General features: G+C 56.9%; 3 protein-coding genes across 3 annotated transcripts; 1 reads left to right on the top strand and 2 right to left on the bottom strand.

Annotated features, from left to right (window-relative positions):
- Nucleotides 1–1652: 1652 nt before the first annotated feature.
- SLS55_002666 (uncharacterized protein) lies at nucleotides 1653–3899 on the bottom strand (the record flags this gene model as incomplete). The annotated part of the gene is made up of 3 exons (XM_066774147.1): nucleotides 1653–2402; nucleotides 2456–3821; nucleotides 3895–3899. 3 exons carry the CDS (start codon nucleotides 3897–3899, stop codon nucleotides 1653–1655), a joined length of 2121 nt encoding a protein of 706 aa, XP_066636714.1.
- Nucleotides 3900–7927: 4028 nt separating this feature from the next.
- Nucleotides 7928–9079, bottom strand: SLS55_002665 (uncharacterized protein; the record flags this gene model as incomplete). Its single annotated transcript, XM_066774146.1, has 2 exons — nucleotides 7928–8275; nucleotides 8393–9079. 2 exons carry the CDS (start codon nucleotides 9077–9079, stop codon nucleotides 7928–7930), a joined length of 1035 nt encoding a protein of 344 aa, XP_066636713.1.
- Nucleotides 9080–11028: 1949 nt separating this feature from the next.
- Nucleotides 11029–14317, top strand: SLS55_002664 (uncharacterized protein; the record flags this gene model as incomplete). The annotated part of the gene is made up of 7 exons (XM_066774145.1): nucleotides 11029–11706; nucleotides 11756–12073; nucleotides 12126–12158; nucleotides 12328–12436; nucleotides 12486–12573; nucleotides 12622–14191; nucleotides 14297–14317. 7 exons carry the CDS (start codon nucleotides 11029–11031, stop codon nucleotides 14315–14317), a joined length of 2817 nt encoding a protein of 938 aa, XP_066636712.1.
- Nucleotides 14318–14531: the final 214 nt, after the last annotated feature.

The raw sequence follows: 14531 nt of genomic DNA, 5'->3' as shown, positions 1-14531 counted from the left end.
TATTTAGCGCCGTAGGCAGATGCGACAGCAGTGTGGAAAGCCAGCCATTGCCTCCCATATTTACTATACAAAGGCATGGCCTCTCATCCCGTCAGATCCCAGTCAAGCTTTGCTATATAGGGTTGCCTTCCATAATGCTCCAGCGCGACCCTAATGCGAAGCTTTACATCCTTTGTTCGAACAATGCCACCGTCACAGCTACCTGCCAGAAAAGGTCGCGACTTACGGGATGCTCCAGAAAACAACGCCATTGTCCACCGAAAAGGGTTTCCCCAAGCTTGTTCGCGCACAACTCCTTCCGAATGAGCCATATAAAACACACACCGTGAATCACCAAACCGATCATCACCACCACCACTCCATCCCCAACAACCACCACAACCACCACCACCACCCCCTCCCAACGACCCACCCACCTCGGACCAAAGTCCCCCCATCCCCCACCAAACCCCCATCACCAGGACTATGTGCACCACCACGCCCCACCCGCCCGCCGCCGCTGCCACCACCACCCAGCTTGAGCCTAAGGACAACGCCATCGTCGAGTGCTGCCAGTGCGGCGCCGACAACTCGTCCGACACGTACTACAGCTGCAGCAACTGCGGCCACGAGTCGAGCGGCTGCTGCACCTGGATCGGTTGAATTCTTGAATGAGTCTGCATCCTGATTGATTGCGTTCTGATTTGCATTCTGATTTGCATTCTGATTTGCATTCTGATCTTGATGATGGAGTGACAGCTGACAACTGAACTGCTCTCATTGGAAACCGGATGAATCGTCGAAAGTTTGAGAAAATGGGATTGGCTGACTGACTGACTGGTTGTTGCGGCGGGGTGAGTGAGTTGTGGAGAAAGAAGTGAATGAGCATACTGAATGAGCATACTGATCTTCATAGGCGCGCGCTATCTGCTGTAGATGCGAGTGTGTGTACCTTGAGTGATGTAGCCGTCACGTAGAGACAATATCATACATATCCTTATATTTCTTATACACCAGTGTCCTTGATATCATGTGCAGAAGCTGTGTTTCGTATTACTTTGAATGCAAGGTGACTTTTGCCCTGCAGCTGTACCAAGTCCACTACGATACGGCGGTAGTTGAAGCGTATCTCTGGACGTAAATGCATCCGGACAAGATCTTCTACTACCTTAACTATGTTGAAATACCAACCAAACCACCGTCGAGCGGAAGCCATGTTACAACGGGTAAAAAAAAAAGAAATTGCCCGTCCAAATCCGTCTTCCGTAGATGCCGCATTATCATCTACTTTTATTTAGGCAGTTAAAGACAAGATACAGACGTAAATGTGCTCATTTAAAAATTGTATGTACGTCCGGACTTTGTATCCATCTACCCATCCCATGAAAATTTTTCTTATGAGGCATCATGATACACCCCCCACCTTCGATTGCCAGACGCGTCATGCGAGGCTGGCCGAGAACGATCATCTCTAAGCAGAGAGATATGATCCTCAGATGCGCTTACGTTTATCATTACAGATCAGCACTCAAGCAAGCACGGGTATATCAGCGAAGAAAAACCAGCTGATATATATGGTACGGCGTCCATCATATGTACTAATAAATAAAAATTACCATCAGACGTGCACATCTCTTAGAACCCTCCTCGAGAAACCGTCCACGTCCATCACGCTAAACCCTCCTCGTCACATTCGTGGAAGAAGCAATCCTGCCCTCAGCCACGCCATCTGTCGTCGGCAGCACCGCGCCCAAGCCAGGCGTGTTGAAGTCGTCGTACGCCGGCCACTCGCCAAGCTGGGCGGGGTCGCCGCCGATGCGCACCCACGTGGCGTGGCTGGGCGTGGGGCCGTCGAGGACAAAGACCTGGAACCAGCCGGGCGGGCAGACGTACTTGCCCGGCGGCGCCGTCACGGTGCAAGTGGTGCCGCTGCACGACACGGCCGGGAAAAAGGTGCGCTGGCCCATGCTGTTGCCGTGGGTCGAGGTGACGGCGCCGAGCAGGGAGACGCGGATGTTGCCGGTGGTGGCGCTGGTGAGGGTGAATGTGACGGTGTCGCCGTAGGCCCAGTCGTTTGAGGATACGGTGAATGTTGGTCGAGCGGCGCCGGAGAGGATGTAGGGAGGGGTGAAGACCTCGATACGGTATTCTTGCGGGTAGCGATCGTCCTGCGGGTCGGAGCCGGAAACGACTACGCGGCCATCATCCATGAGGGTGGCTTCGCTGTGGTACATACGGGCGACAGTCGTATTGGCCATGACGCTGAAGCGCTGGTGCAGCGGCTTCGAAGGGTCATAGAGAACAGCGTTGAGGTTGGGGCCGGTTGCAAGACCAAAGCCAGCCTCGCCTCTCGAGGCGCCGTTCAAGATTAGATAAGTTCCGTCTGGCAGGGCGGTCATACAGGAAATAACACGCTTGCTTGGCTGTATTGTAATTAGCATCAGACGAGTTGCAGACCATTTTACAATTTACTCACCATACGCTCGATGGTCCAACCGTCCTCGGGTGCATCGGGAGTAATGTGGACACAGTTGTCAAGACCGGGCGCCTGTCCAGGGGCAGAACCGCCGCAGATGAGTACTCTGAGAGGATCGGTGTAAGGAGCATACTGAGGGAACAAGACGGCGGTGCCCTCGAAGGGGTAGGTGCGGCCACCAAGGAAGTTGTTGACTGCGCCGGGGATGTTGGGAAGCTCCTTGATCGTGGTGAGAGAGTTCTCATCCAGGATACGTGCTTCGTTATAGTACGAAATGAAAATACCACCGCTAGGCAGGACAGCGAGGAACGGATAAGTACTGTAAGGGTCTGTACGGCGGAGGAAGTCGGCGTCCACGAGGTGACCACCTGCGGGCCTGGGGAGGACCTCCATATTCGGCACGGGTGGGCCATTGGAACCATCTTCACCTCCAACGACCAAGACCGAACCGTTCGCCATGACCATTGCCGACGGGTACCAGCGACCAACCTGTAGCGCCAGCTCCTGGACGTTCTCCTCCCAATCATTGGTACCAGCAGTGCCAGGAACACCGTCCGGCCAATACAAGCGGACACCCTCCAGTGAGTCTGCAGACCATCCGCCTACGTTCAGCAGACGGCCTGCCCTGTCTGGAAGGACTACGCCTCCGGAGCAGAAAACATCCGTCTTGACGTGCATCGTCCTCCAGGCTGCGCTGAAATCGTCAACAAGGGTTGGATCCAGTTCGTATGCGCCCGTGCTGTTTCCCGGGCCAGTTCCGAATTTCTCGACGAAGACAACTTTTCCGTTGCGAGCAGGGATGCTGACAAGCGGAATGACCACTCCTCCAATAAGCAGCGAGTACTCGCCCGCATCGTTACCCTCCGGGTAGTCCCAAACATAGAGCGGGTCGTCGCCGTCCCACCTGTAGTAGCTGATGCGGTTTCCAGCGCCACAGATGTAGGTAGCGTTTCCGGAGCATCCCATGTTACAATCAGCCTCATCCTGCAGCGTAGCACCGGCGGCATCGATATCCGAAGCATCTCCACAGTAGCACTGGGTGCCATATTCCATTCCACCGTGGGCATAGCCATACTTGGAGCATTGGCTAAGACAATTCTCGGCAGTGTTGTTCTGTTCCAGGACGAGCTCGTACGGGAAAGTCCGAGCAGTTGCGCTGTCGAGGAGACAGCCAACATACTCCCAGTTACCCGGAAGACTGGTGTTTTGCGCAGCCGGGGGCTGATAGATCTTCAGATCATCGTTGGACCAGATTGACAGTCTATCGCCGGCGCCACACTTCTCCGACGAGTCACCGGGACAGGCCATGCTGCAGTCGCCAGCATCGGCCTCGGCGGCTCCATTCCGGAGGTAATTGTCGCAAAAACTACGGAATTGTCAGTCCACAGAGGCCGTAAAGATGGGCTAAAATCTCAGATACGGACCATTGCACCCCGTACTCCATACCGGCAACCGAGTAGCCAAGCCCAATGCATGTGTTGACACAGCTCTCGACAGTTTGATCTGCATCATCAGGCTGCAGATTGTTCATGGCTCTGGCATTGACGCTGTCGACATAGCACCCCTTGAGCTCCCAGCCAGCGGGTACGCTAGCGGAAGGGGCTCTGGCCGTAGAACTGGAAGCAGGGCGGGTCGTGCTAGAGGAAGCACCGCCAGTGGGACCTGCAGTTGAAGATGCAGCCGCCGACGAGGATGCAGCAGATCCCTTGGCAACCAATTGAGCACCCCAGACTCCCGCATTGGTGGAACTGGCACCCACAGCAGACTTCAAGTAGCAGGGCCCGCCGTTCGCTCCGCCGGTGTAAGAAACACTTTTACAGTTGGCAGTAGCGTCGCAGGCTGCGATGCAGGCAGCGAAATTGGCAGCAGGGTCTACGGTCTTCAGGTCATTGGCCACGCGGTCGATACTGCATTCAACGAGGAAAGTGGAGCCGCTGGCAAGCTCGTAAGTAACGCCGTCTGAGCCCGGGCAAGCCGGAGCAGCGGTAGAAACAGCAGTCGAAGTAGGTGTAGCTTCCTGTCGCTTCTCGGCTTCGATATAGCGCGCGTCTGCCAAGAGCGTCGAGAACTGTTTTACGCGCCCGCGAGTTTAGCCATCAGCCGGGAAAGACTGCAGACAGGGGACTGCCGCCCAGCAGCTAGCACATGGTGGGACACATACCGACGATGCAAGCAAGAACAGCTGAAGAGACGAGCGCACCCAATTTACAGGTGCATTCATTGATGGCGCCATTGCTGCGACGTGCCTTCCCTGGAGCGGAGCCAAGGAGTCCAGCCGAGCAGCTGGGAAGCGAGAGACGATTGAGTGGGCTGCCACTTTGCGCGTGCAGGACCTGGCCAGAAGAGCGAAGCGGCGCGGGGAGCGACTGTGTTTATACGGCGGGCCTGGCGCTGATAGCGACGGGCGATAGGATCTGGCAAACACGGATTGCGGCGTGCAAGATGGATCCTAGCCCCCGAAGAGGAGCGTGTCAGGCCAGGAACGGGCACAGGTGACTGGACTACGCTGTGTGAGCGAAGCAGAGTACTGCTCTCCACCTCTCATCCGGGCTTGTGCTGACGGACAGCGCAGCCCTGGGCCAGATTGGGACGTAGTAACGACATGCTCCCCCGGCCAAGGGCTTGCCGTTGCGGAGGACTATCGAGTCAGCCGACATTTGAGGGAGCTGGGGGCTGCAAGTGGGCTGTAGGGCTATCGGGCTGGCTCCGAGGCGCAACACGAGGGCCCCGGGGTGGCATGGCGGCGGCTTGACGTGGTAGCCGACAACGGGCTGCAGGCGTGACGGCAGGCGGGAGCTGCGGCCAGACGGCACGATGGATCTGGAGGGCGGTGGGATACGGGCGAGGATGATTAGAGGTTGGAGCGAGAAAGAGCGCCGCTCGCCTCGGTCCCGCCTTCCTGCACATCGCCGGGTAGATAGCGTACAGGCACCATCCCTCCTGACTCGACTCGCCCGCCGCGGCTCTGCACCGCTCTTCACTCTCGATGCTACACCCGTCCTCTTCACGCTTCACTGTCTCACGCTGGCCTGCAGCCCGGCCATTCGTTGCGCTCTTCGGCCGCGATTCAGGCCCAATCGAGGCATCCGCGCCGCCGTGCTCGTGCCCGTCCTCGCCGCTGGACATGGCACTGCAGGGTTGTGCTCGAGTGCATTGCGGTGGCTGCGGCTGCCATCTCCAATGCGCACGCGGCGGGGTATCTGCAGGTGGGTGATTGGAGGGCCAAGGCGGCGCTGCATGAAGCGGCCGTTCTTGTTCGCGGGCTGCAGCAGGCCACCTTCCCAGCTCGTACAGACAGCCGTCGGCAGGGTCACCACGACTATCGAATTTCCGCTTTGCTTGCTGCTTAATTTGGGTACAGACCGCTGCGAGGATCCAGCTGCCTTCCGCAAAGCCCTGGCAACCAGATCCTTCGCGCCACAATCGGGCGTCCGTTTCTTCATATCGCTTCGCTTTGCCGGTTGCCAGCCCAATATACAACAAACCGTCGCCACCTCGCTCGGCGGAAACGCCCATTGAACAGCCGCGGAAGATGGGAGATGGCGCCCACTGCTCGTATATCCCCTTCATCATTCCCCACCGGGCGCTCATCCTTCTGCTCGCCCGTACAGCAGCCCGCTCCTCCACTCTGCCCACAACCGCGGCCAAGGGCGGTCCAGGCAGCGCCATCGTCAGGAACAGACACCCCTCCAATCCTGCAGACACCGCAGCACACTCTATCGAATCGCTCTTTCTCCCATTCAAGCATCATTCAGCTGAGACTCAACTTCAACGCTGCGGATCCACCGTGTCTGCCTAGGACGTCGTCCGCCAAAAACGGTCTGCAAAAGGCAGCCGCAGCCGCAGTCGCCTCCACCTAAGCGCGGAAAACATTATGAGCCAAAGCTGTCGATACCGACCTTCCTTACAATGCCTTATCGGCACGTCGCTATCACCCCACCAGCACTCCCGAACAACGCTCCCGCGTCTGCCTGGCACCGGGGGGGCGTGAAACGTTATGACAAGCAATTTCTCTGCCTCGTGTTCGCTGCACGTTTATCCAGCGCCCGTCAGCATTCAATCAAAAACGCAGCTGCGCATGCATGCAAGCGCGTGCAGGAGGGCAACGACCACTTCCCCCCAATCCCTTCTCTCCACGCCCCACAAAATCGCCAACTGCCCCTGCATTGATCCCACCCCAGCTAAGTGGGGGATTCTCACTGCAACATCGTCATGATTCTCCTCCCCCACCTCGCCGTCTCTCCTGACACCCTTCGCCGTCGTCATCGTCTGTTTTTAGCGGAATAACAGACCCGGTCCAGACAACGGGATTGCGGCACTTAGCGAGAAAAAAAAAAAAAAAAAAACGGCGTTCGGCATACCTAGGGAAGTAGTGCGGCGGCGCCGGCCGGCCGCCGGGGTGCGCACGCCGGGCGCTGGCCTCGCTCGCAAGAAAACCCCAAGGACTGCCACCAAAAATGGTAAGCTCGTTCGCTAAAAAGGCTGTCCGTCGGTTTTATGTTTTTCGATCCGGCAGATCATTTTTTCTTTCCATCTTTCGACGTAGCATTCGTTAGTTTCTGTCCCAAGGCTGGAAAGAACACGAGCCCTTTTTTTTTTTTTTCACTCCCCCCAAATTCATGCTCGCTGTTTTTCTTTGCAATGTTCGTTCTGGGCAGCATGATGCGCGATCACAGTGTAACAAACGGATTACGCTCCCCCGCGAACGACACCCCCATTGGTTGCTTTGACGTGTACACACAGCGAAAAGAAAGGCACGAGGCACGTGCAATCGCCACGGAGAGACTAACGACGAAGGGTACCTAGCAGACCCTGTTTGCTTTTTTTTGGGGGAGGGGGCCGAAGAGGATAAGCGACTGTGGCTTGCGGAGGATTGTCGCGCCTGTCAAGATAAGGTCGGAAATAGCAACAACGGCCGCCGCGGGAAGGGCGCGCCGGGCCGAGATCCTGCAGTCTTTTCCCTCCCCTTTCCAATTTTTCTTTTTCGCGATAGGTTCTTCTTCATTCGGACGCTCTTCTTGCCCTTGAGGGAAATGATGCAGCATGGGGGGTGGTTGGATTGGGGGCCGTGGCTTGCTTGCTTGCTGTGAGGCTGAGGGTCACATGCGCACATGGGTGTCGCAGTAGCGTGAGGGTACAGCATTGGATGGGATGTCGACAGAGGGTAACGGTGTCTCCTGATCGCATCATGGAGACCGATACGGCAAAGCACCGGGTTTAGCCACGTGCGGGGGTGTACTTCATTGATTTGCTTCAGCTGCAGGAAGGCTTGATTATATCGAGCTCATTATGAGGGGTGAGGCTGCAGTAGGAACGATCTCGACAGCTTCCGGTGAGGCCCTCTAATGGAGAGGGGGGAAAGAGACAACAGAGTATATCGAACGCCGAGATGGCAACCGCCGAAGTCCGCAACAACTCCCCCCCACCACCACAACCACCAGGCAGGTCGACGCAAGCGAGTCAGCAAGCACATCAACACTCCCCCTGCCTCCACATCTTCACCTTCCTCACCGTCATCCCCCTCTCGTTACCATCCGGCCACGTGTGGCGCCACAGCTCGCGCGCGTCGAAGAACTCCTTGGGGGCGTGGATGCTCGCGTCGACCCAGGGCTTGTTGGCGACGCCGTCCTCGAAGAAGCCGTTGGTGCCGCCGACGGCGACGTTGAGGACGAGGTAGAAGGGCTGGTCGAAGGGCGTGTTGGGCCGGCCCGTCGCCGACCACGGGTCGAAGAGGGCCGACTTGTTGATCTTGGTCTCGCCGAAGTTGCCGCGGTCCCACATGGACTTGTAGCCGTGGTTGAACTTGATGAAGAAGACTTGCTGTTTGTGTGTGTGTGTGGTTAGTTGACGAGTTGTGCTACTTCGAAGTGCCACGGGCTGCAGCAAGGGGGAGGGGAGGAAGGCGGCAGTGAAGAAAAGTGAAAGGAGCTTACTTACCAAGAGCCGGCTGTCCAGGTACGTAAACAGATAGTCCTCCGTCCACTCGAGGCCGTACGTGTGGAACCGCTCGGTGTAGTCGGTGCGGCGGACGTTGTGCTTGCCGCTGGTCTTGTAGAAGCCGTCGGCCTCGGGCAGCGGGCCCCAGTGCAGCGCGCTGACGACGCTGTCGCGCCCGTCGGGATAGTCGTCGCCGTAGTTGCCCCTGCTCTCGGCGATGTCGATCTCGCCGCTGCGCGGCCACGCGCCGTACACGTCGGCGTCGGGCATCATCCAGATGGCCGGCCACAGCCACGCCCCCTTGGGCATCTTGGCGACGACTTCGACCTTGCCGTACTTGATCGTCTTCTTGCCGCGCGTGTTGAGGCGGGCGCTGCGGACGGGGTTGATGATGGCGCCGGCCGTCTTGTTGCTGCGGATGGAGCAGGCGTCGATGTCGAGGCGCGGGTGCGTGCATGTGCCGTCTGTGGTGAGGTTCACGACGTGCTTGTCGTACATCTCGTCGAGTGTGATGTTTGTGCTTTCCGTGGTCAGGGTCGGCACGATGTGTAGACCTTCTCCGTCGGTGAAGACGTTCTTCGGGTCGTCGGTCGTCCATTCGAAGGAGCCGGTGCCGAAGCCACCACGTTGGATCTCGTAGTTCCACGTGCTGTCGTCAATACCGGCACTGAATTCGTCCTCGTACATGAGGCAGAACTAAATGGTGCCACGATCAGCGTCTCCGAGCAGCCTGGTTGCACTTGACTTGAGTTGTACGAACCTCTCCGTGCATCACGTTGATCCACGATAGGAAGCAGATTGCTCCACCAATGACAAATCCGAGTAAGATACCAGCCCAGAAGATAATCCTTTCCCACTCCCTTCTCGGGATCTTGTCCTGCATCCATGGCTTCACGTCATACCTGGGCACACTTAGCAACAAGGCAACAAGAACGGTTGTCAAGGCAAGCTCACTCTCCGGGTCTCAGTCGCGAACTCTTGAATTTGCGCCGGCGGGTTCCCTGGGGGGAAGCAACTACGAACAGTTAGGGAAAAGTGCAGGGAGAAGGTGGGCTGGCTGTGTACGAGGATGCAAGGATTGCCGTCCGGATAATGGCGTCCGCGGAGAGCTAACGATGCTCGTGCCACGGCTGAGGGCTGTCGGGGTTGCAAACGGATTATCGGCGGCGGATCTCTGGAAGGTCGGCGATAACGGGGAGGGTTGTCGCTGTTCAAACAGCACTTCTACGTTGCCACCGCTTGCTGCCTTTGAACTTTGAGAACGATCGAAGTGCGGTTTGTTGAGCATTTTTGGAGGCTGAGGCCAGAGAGCGAAGATTGGGAGTGTAGTAGGAGGTCACAATGCTACCTTGAAAACTTAGGGCATTGTTGCGCAGAGCAGAGCCGGCCCTTATGCACTGCCGAGAGCCACAGCGCACACAATCCTTTGCACATGTTGCCGAAGAGAGAACCCCTGTGTCAGCTGGACCAGCAGCAGGCCAAGTGTTGAGAAAGTCAACATTTCGGTGAGATGGAAGCTGCGGAAATGGCTTTGATGGGCGGCTCAGATACAAGACGGAGGAAGGAGGTATGGGGTGCTGGTGGCTGGGCATGGTGCGCACTCTCCATCATACGGAAGTGCATGATTGATCTGGTGTTTAGTGCCCCAATAAGGGAGATATAGGTTTCTCGGGAGCGGATGGGTGAGATTAGAGTTGTCGCGCCACGGGGCTTGCTGCTTTTGTTGCTTAAGTGTGCAGGTTAGCCTCTCTGCAAAGCCCCGAGACTGTTGCAAGATTGATCGCCGTGCCACGGTTGCCCGCTCACGTTTGCTGTTCCGGTTGGCTGCAGGCAAGCCACACGGCGCAGCGAGCGAGAGCGTGCACGCATCTGACTGGACAAGCTGCCGTGGAAAAGGTAAATTTGCGTCGTCAGGGATCGGCAGAGAGCCGTCGACGCCCGAGTGGTGAGATTTCCCTGGGCCCTGCATGCATCGCATGGATCCTTCAGGTACGAGGCCCTGGTTGGAGCTCTAGGCGTAAAAGGCGTACAAGGCGCACCGGACGATGGACGAGAAGAGAAGTGAGGAGGAGATCGGAGCAGGCGGGGCAGCCACGGCGGCCAGAGGGGCAACGGTGGCCCGAGCGTTGGCACGCAAGAGTCCAACCCGGCGCCCGTCTCGTCATCGTCATCATCCGATTCATTCACTTCCATCACCCTGGCTACTGGCGCATTCAGTCAGTCATCTCGTCAGCTGTCTCGCGCCCTGGCTGGCCTGGCTTGAGTGGCTCCCCTGTAGCTGAGCGACCAATTCCATCGCCTCGACCTCTGCACGCGCCTGCCTTATCTGTCATGTCTCGGGAACGGGGAAGCCACCTTCATCTTCATCATCTTCGAATCCACCTCCAAGCCACAGTTATCTCCAGCCTCAGATCTAGTCTGTCTTAGCTACTTGCAAAGCAATATGGCTTGGAAGCCCCTTTCTCCGCGTCAATGTTGTCATTTCTTGATTACATGCTACTTATACACCCAATTCATGCCATCTGGTCCACGCCGAGTATCCGTTGTCTTTTGCCTAATCCTACTCCCTTCTCTCAAACCGTCCTTTTCGTCTTTCTCCACCTTCTTTACCACGTTCGTTACCACGCTCGCTTTCAATGGCTTTGCTGAGCCCAAATGATATCGCTTTCGACTTAACAAACCGCAACCCCTCTCCGGCCGTAAAATCCTCCAGCGGTCCTCCCTACATTTTGGATGAGAGGCGAAACACGACAGCCTCAAGCATCGCCTTGGGCCGTTCAGAGGACCAGGACCCACACGCAGCGGTTTGGTTTGCCCCTTCACTCCTTGCGATCCGTCACTTACCAGGAATCCAGGCTGTAAAGTATCTGCACAAGAAATGTGACCAGCACAAGTGGCTCGAGCCGGCTGAGGATGAGTTCGGCATCATTGACTGCAGCGCCGAAAGCCTCGGAGTCCTTCTTCAGCGTCCTGATGGCTCCTACTCCGCTGAACCCGTCCTTGTCAACCTGCAAGTTGTCCGGGCAGCCGAAGTGCTTGGAGCTATGGTGGCATTCACCATGTCGTCTGAAATCGTTGGCCAACTTCTCCAGCAGATGCCGCCTCTTCAGACTGAAGTCCCCCTCGATCCACACAGAAGAGCGGTTTTACCCATCATAGATTCCGTGGAAGACATCGTTTCAGGAAGGGCAACGATCAAAAGAGACTCCTACATGTGCCTCTGCCGCAAAGAGCACTTCCTCCTCCTCTGGGGCAGAACCGTGTCCGGCATCCTCACCCATGGCTCAGACATCGAAACCCGGTTGTTTGACATAGTAAGGCCACCACTCGAACTACCCCTGATCAATACTGAACAGATCGTAGGTTCTGGGAGCTCAGATGCCTACACCTCTGATGGCTGTTACCCACCGCGAGACCATTGGAAGAAGGGGAAGCTCCATCTACGCAGAAGAGCCTCAGCCGCCATATTTTCCTACGGCTCCAATCGTAGACTTTGCCATTGATGAGAAGAGAAAAGTCATAGACTCTGCTATCGAACGGGAGGATCAGGGGGAGAAGCTCTTTGATCCTGAGCGAGATGGTTTGGAGGTTCCCAAAAGACCTTTTCTCCTCACTCATGCAGTCATCGTGGGCCTTGCAATGATCCTCGTTGTCGTCGTCGAGATGGCCTGCGTTGCAAAAGTAAGTGCACTTCCTTCGCTCGTACTTCTTCCATAGTAGCTGACCTCTGAAGCTTTTGACCGAAGTTCGATATGACGGAAACTACGTGCGCTTTGCATTGGTGAGATCCACATCGTCCCTTTGGATGCAGAAGTCTGACAACAGCTGACGTTCAATCAAGCTCGCAATGGTCCCGCTCTTTGCGAGCTTCTCACTGGTAAGAAACACGCGTGTTCCTGCAGCAGACCGGGGGGCTCGGCTGTCAGCATGCACAGATGACTTACGCTCGCTTACTCCAGTTCTTCATGATCGTCATCACTGGATCGCTCTTCCAGCTTTTCGGCCCGTTGTCCGGTGTCCAGAGCAATAGCATGTTCTATTCCGGTATTGGGCGCCTACAAGATGCCGAGGCTTTACTAATACGATGGTACAGCCAAAGCACCCAAACTTGGACGACATCCAGACTATGAATTGCCGCACGTGACGATCCAGATGCCGGTCTACAAGGAAGGTTTGAAGGGGTACGCAATGCACCTCCTCACAGGAAATTTGCCGCTAATCTGCTGCAGTGTCATCATCCCGACAGTCGAGACATTGCTCAAAGCAGTCAAGCATTACGAAGAACACGGCGGTACGGCATCGATCTATGTCAATGATGACGGCATGCGTCTTGTCAAGGAAGACCTGCAAGAGGCTCGCAAGGCCTATTATGAGCTCAATGATATCGGCTGGTGCGCCCGTCCGAAGCAAAATGAGAACCCCGATGCAACAAAAGGGGAGATCCACTTTGTTCGCAAGGGTCAGTTCAAGAAAGCCTCCAACATGAATTACTGTCTGGATTTCTCGTTGCGGGTTGAAGACGAGCTTCAAAAGATTGTGGATCTTGTATGTGCCGAGCGTGGATGTACCCAGGAAGACCTTTCGATTGAAGAGGAGGCGAGCTTGTATGAGAAGGCTCGTGACGCTGTCGTGGAAAAGGACCAAGGCCGAACATGGGCTGGTGGGAATGTGCGTCTCGGAGAGCTCATTCTTATCATCGACTCTGATACTCGCGTGCCAGAAGACTGCCTGATCTATGGAGCACTAGAGATGCACGAGTCTCCTGAAGTTGCCCTGCTGCAGCACGCCTCCGGGATCCTCCAGGTCGTCCACAACGTCTTCGAAAACGGAATCACGTACTTCACGAACCTCATCTACACGAGCATCCAATTCGCCGTCGGCAACGGCGACTGCGCCCCCTTTGTCGGCCACAACACCTTCATCCGCTGGAAAGCCATTCAAAGCATCTCCTGGTTCGACGAAGAGGACCAGACGACCAAGTTCTGGTCCGACGCCCACGTCTCCGAAGACTTCGACGTCTCGCTCCGCCTGCAGATGTCCGACTTCGTCGTCCGCCTCGCGACCTACCACTCGGGTGGCTTCAAAGAAGGCGTCTCGCTCACGATCCACGACGAGCTCTCGAGGTGGACCAAGTACGCGTACGGCTGCAACGAGCTCGTCTTCCACCCGCTGCGCCGCTGGCCCACCCGCGGGCCCTTCACGCCGCTCTTCCGCCGCTTCCTGCGCTCGCCCATCAAAGCCACGTCCAAGGTCACCATCCTCGCGTACATCGGCACCTACTACGCCATCGCGTCGGCCGTCCCGCTCGCGCTCGCCAACTACCTGCTCGTCGGCTGGGCCGGCGCCGCCGTCGACCAGTTCTACCTCACCTCGTGGCAGATCTTCGTCGGCATGGCCGCCGTCTTCAACGCGCTGTCGCCCCTCGGCCACGCCATGCTGCGCCACCGCCTCGGCCACGCCACCTTCGCCGCCGCCCTGCTCGAGACGGCCAAGTGGACGCCCATGTTTCTGTTGTTTTTCGGCGGCGTCTCGCTCCACCTCGCCACCGCCATCGCCTGCCATTTCCTCGGCGTGCGCGTGGAGTGGACCACGACGGCGAAGGAGCTGGCGCCCGGTAGCGGATTTAGAGCCGGCCTCGACCGCATCGTGCGCGACTTCAAGTACATGTATGCGTTTTGCGCGGCCGTCGCGGGAGCTATGGTGTATCTGGCTTGCTACGCGCCGAGGGGCTGGCGCATCGAGGATTTCGCCGCCATCGTGCCCCTCGCGAATCAGATTGGCTGTCATGCGCTGTTGCCCGTAAGTGTTTCTTCCCTCCTTCTCCTTCTCCTCCCTCCCTTCTTGCTGGCTGGTTGGGGGCCTTGAGGAATATGTGGTGCTGATGATAGTTTCTTGGTGTCGTAGTTCGCGCTGGGTCTGTTCTGAGCGAGCGAGCGACGCCGAGGAGGGGCGGATCACGTCTCTTCTTCTTTTCGAGACGTCGATTCTTGGTCGGCCGGGACGATGGGATGGGGCTTACTTAAATTCGTTCTTTTTCCGTTTATTCTTGTGCCGCTTCGTGTCAGACACTTCTTCTTGAAGTCTGTAATTGTGCTCTTTTGTATTTCCTTCTCACCTTCTTTAATCAAACTTCTTATGC

The sequence above is a fragment of the Diplodia seriata genome, assembly GCF_021436955.1.
Source record: "Diplodia seriata strain FDS-637 chromosome Unknown scaffold_2, whole genome shotgun sequence".
Classification (NCBI taxonomy): Eukaryota; Fungi; Ascomycota; class Dothideomycetes; order Botryosphaeriales; family Botryosphaeriaceae; genus Diplodia; species Diplodia seriata.
This window is presented reverse-complemented; position numbering and strand designations above follow the sequence as displayed.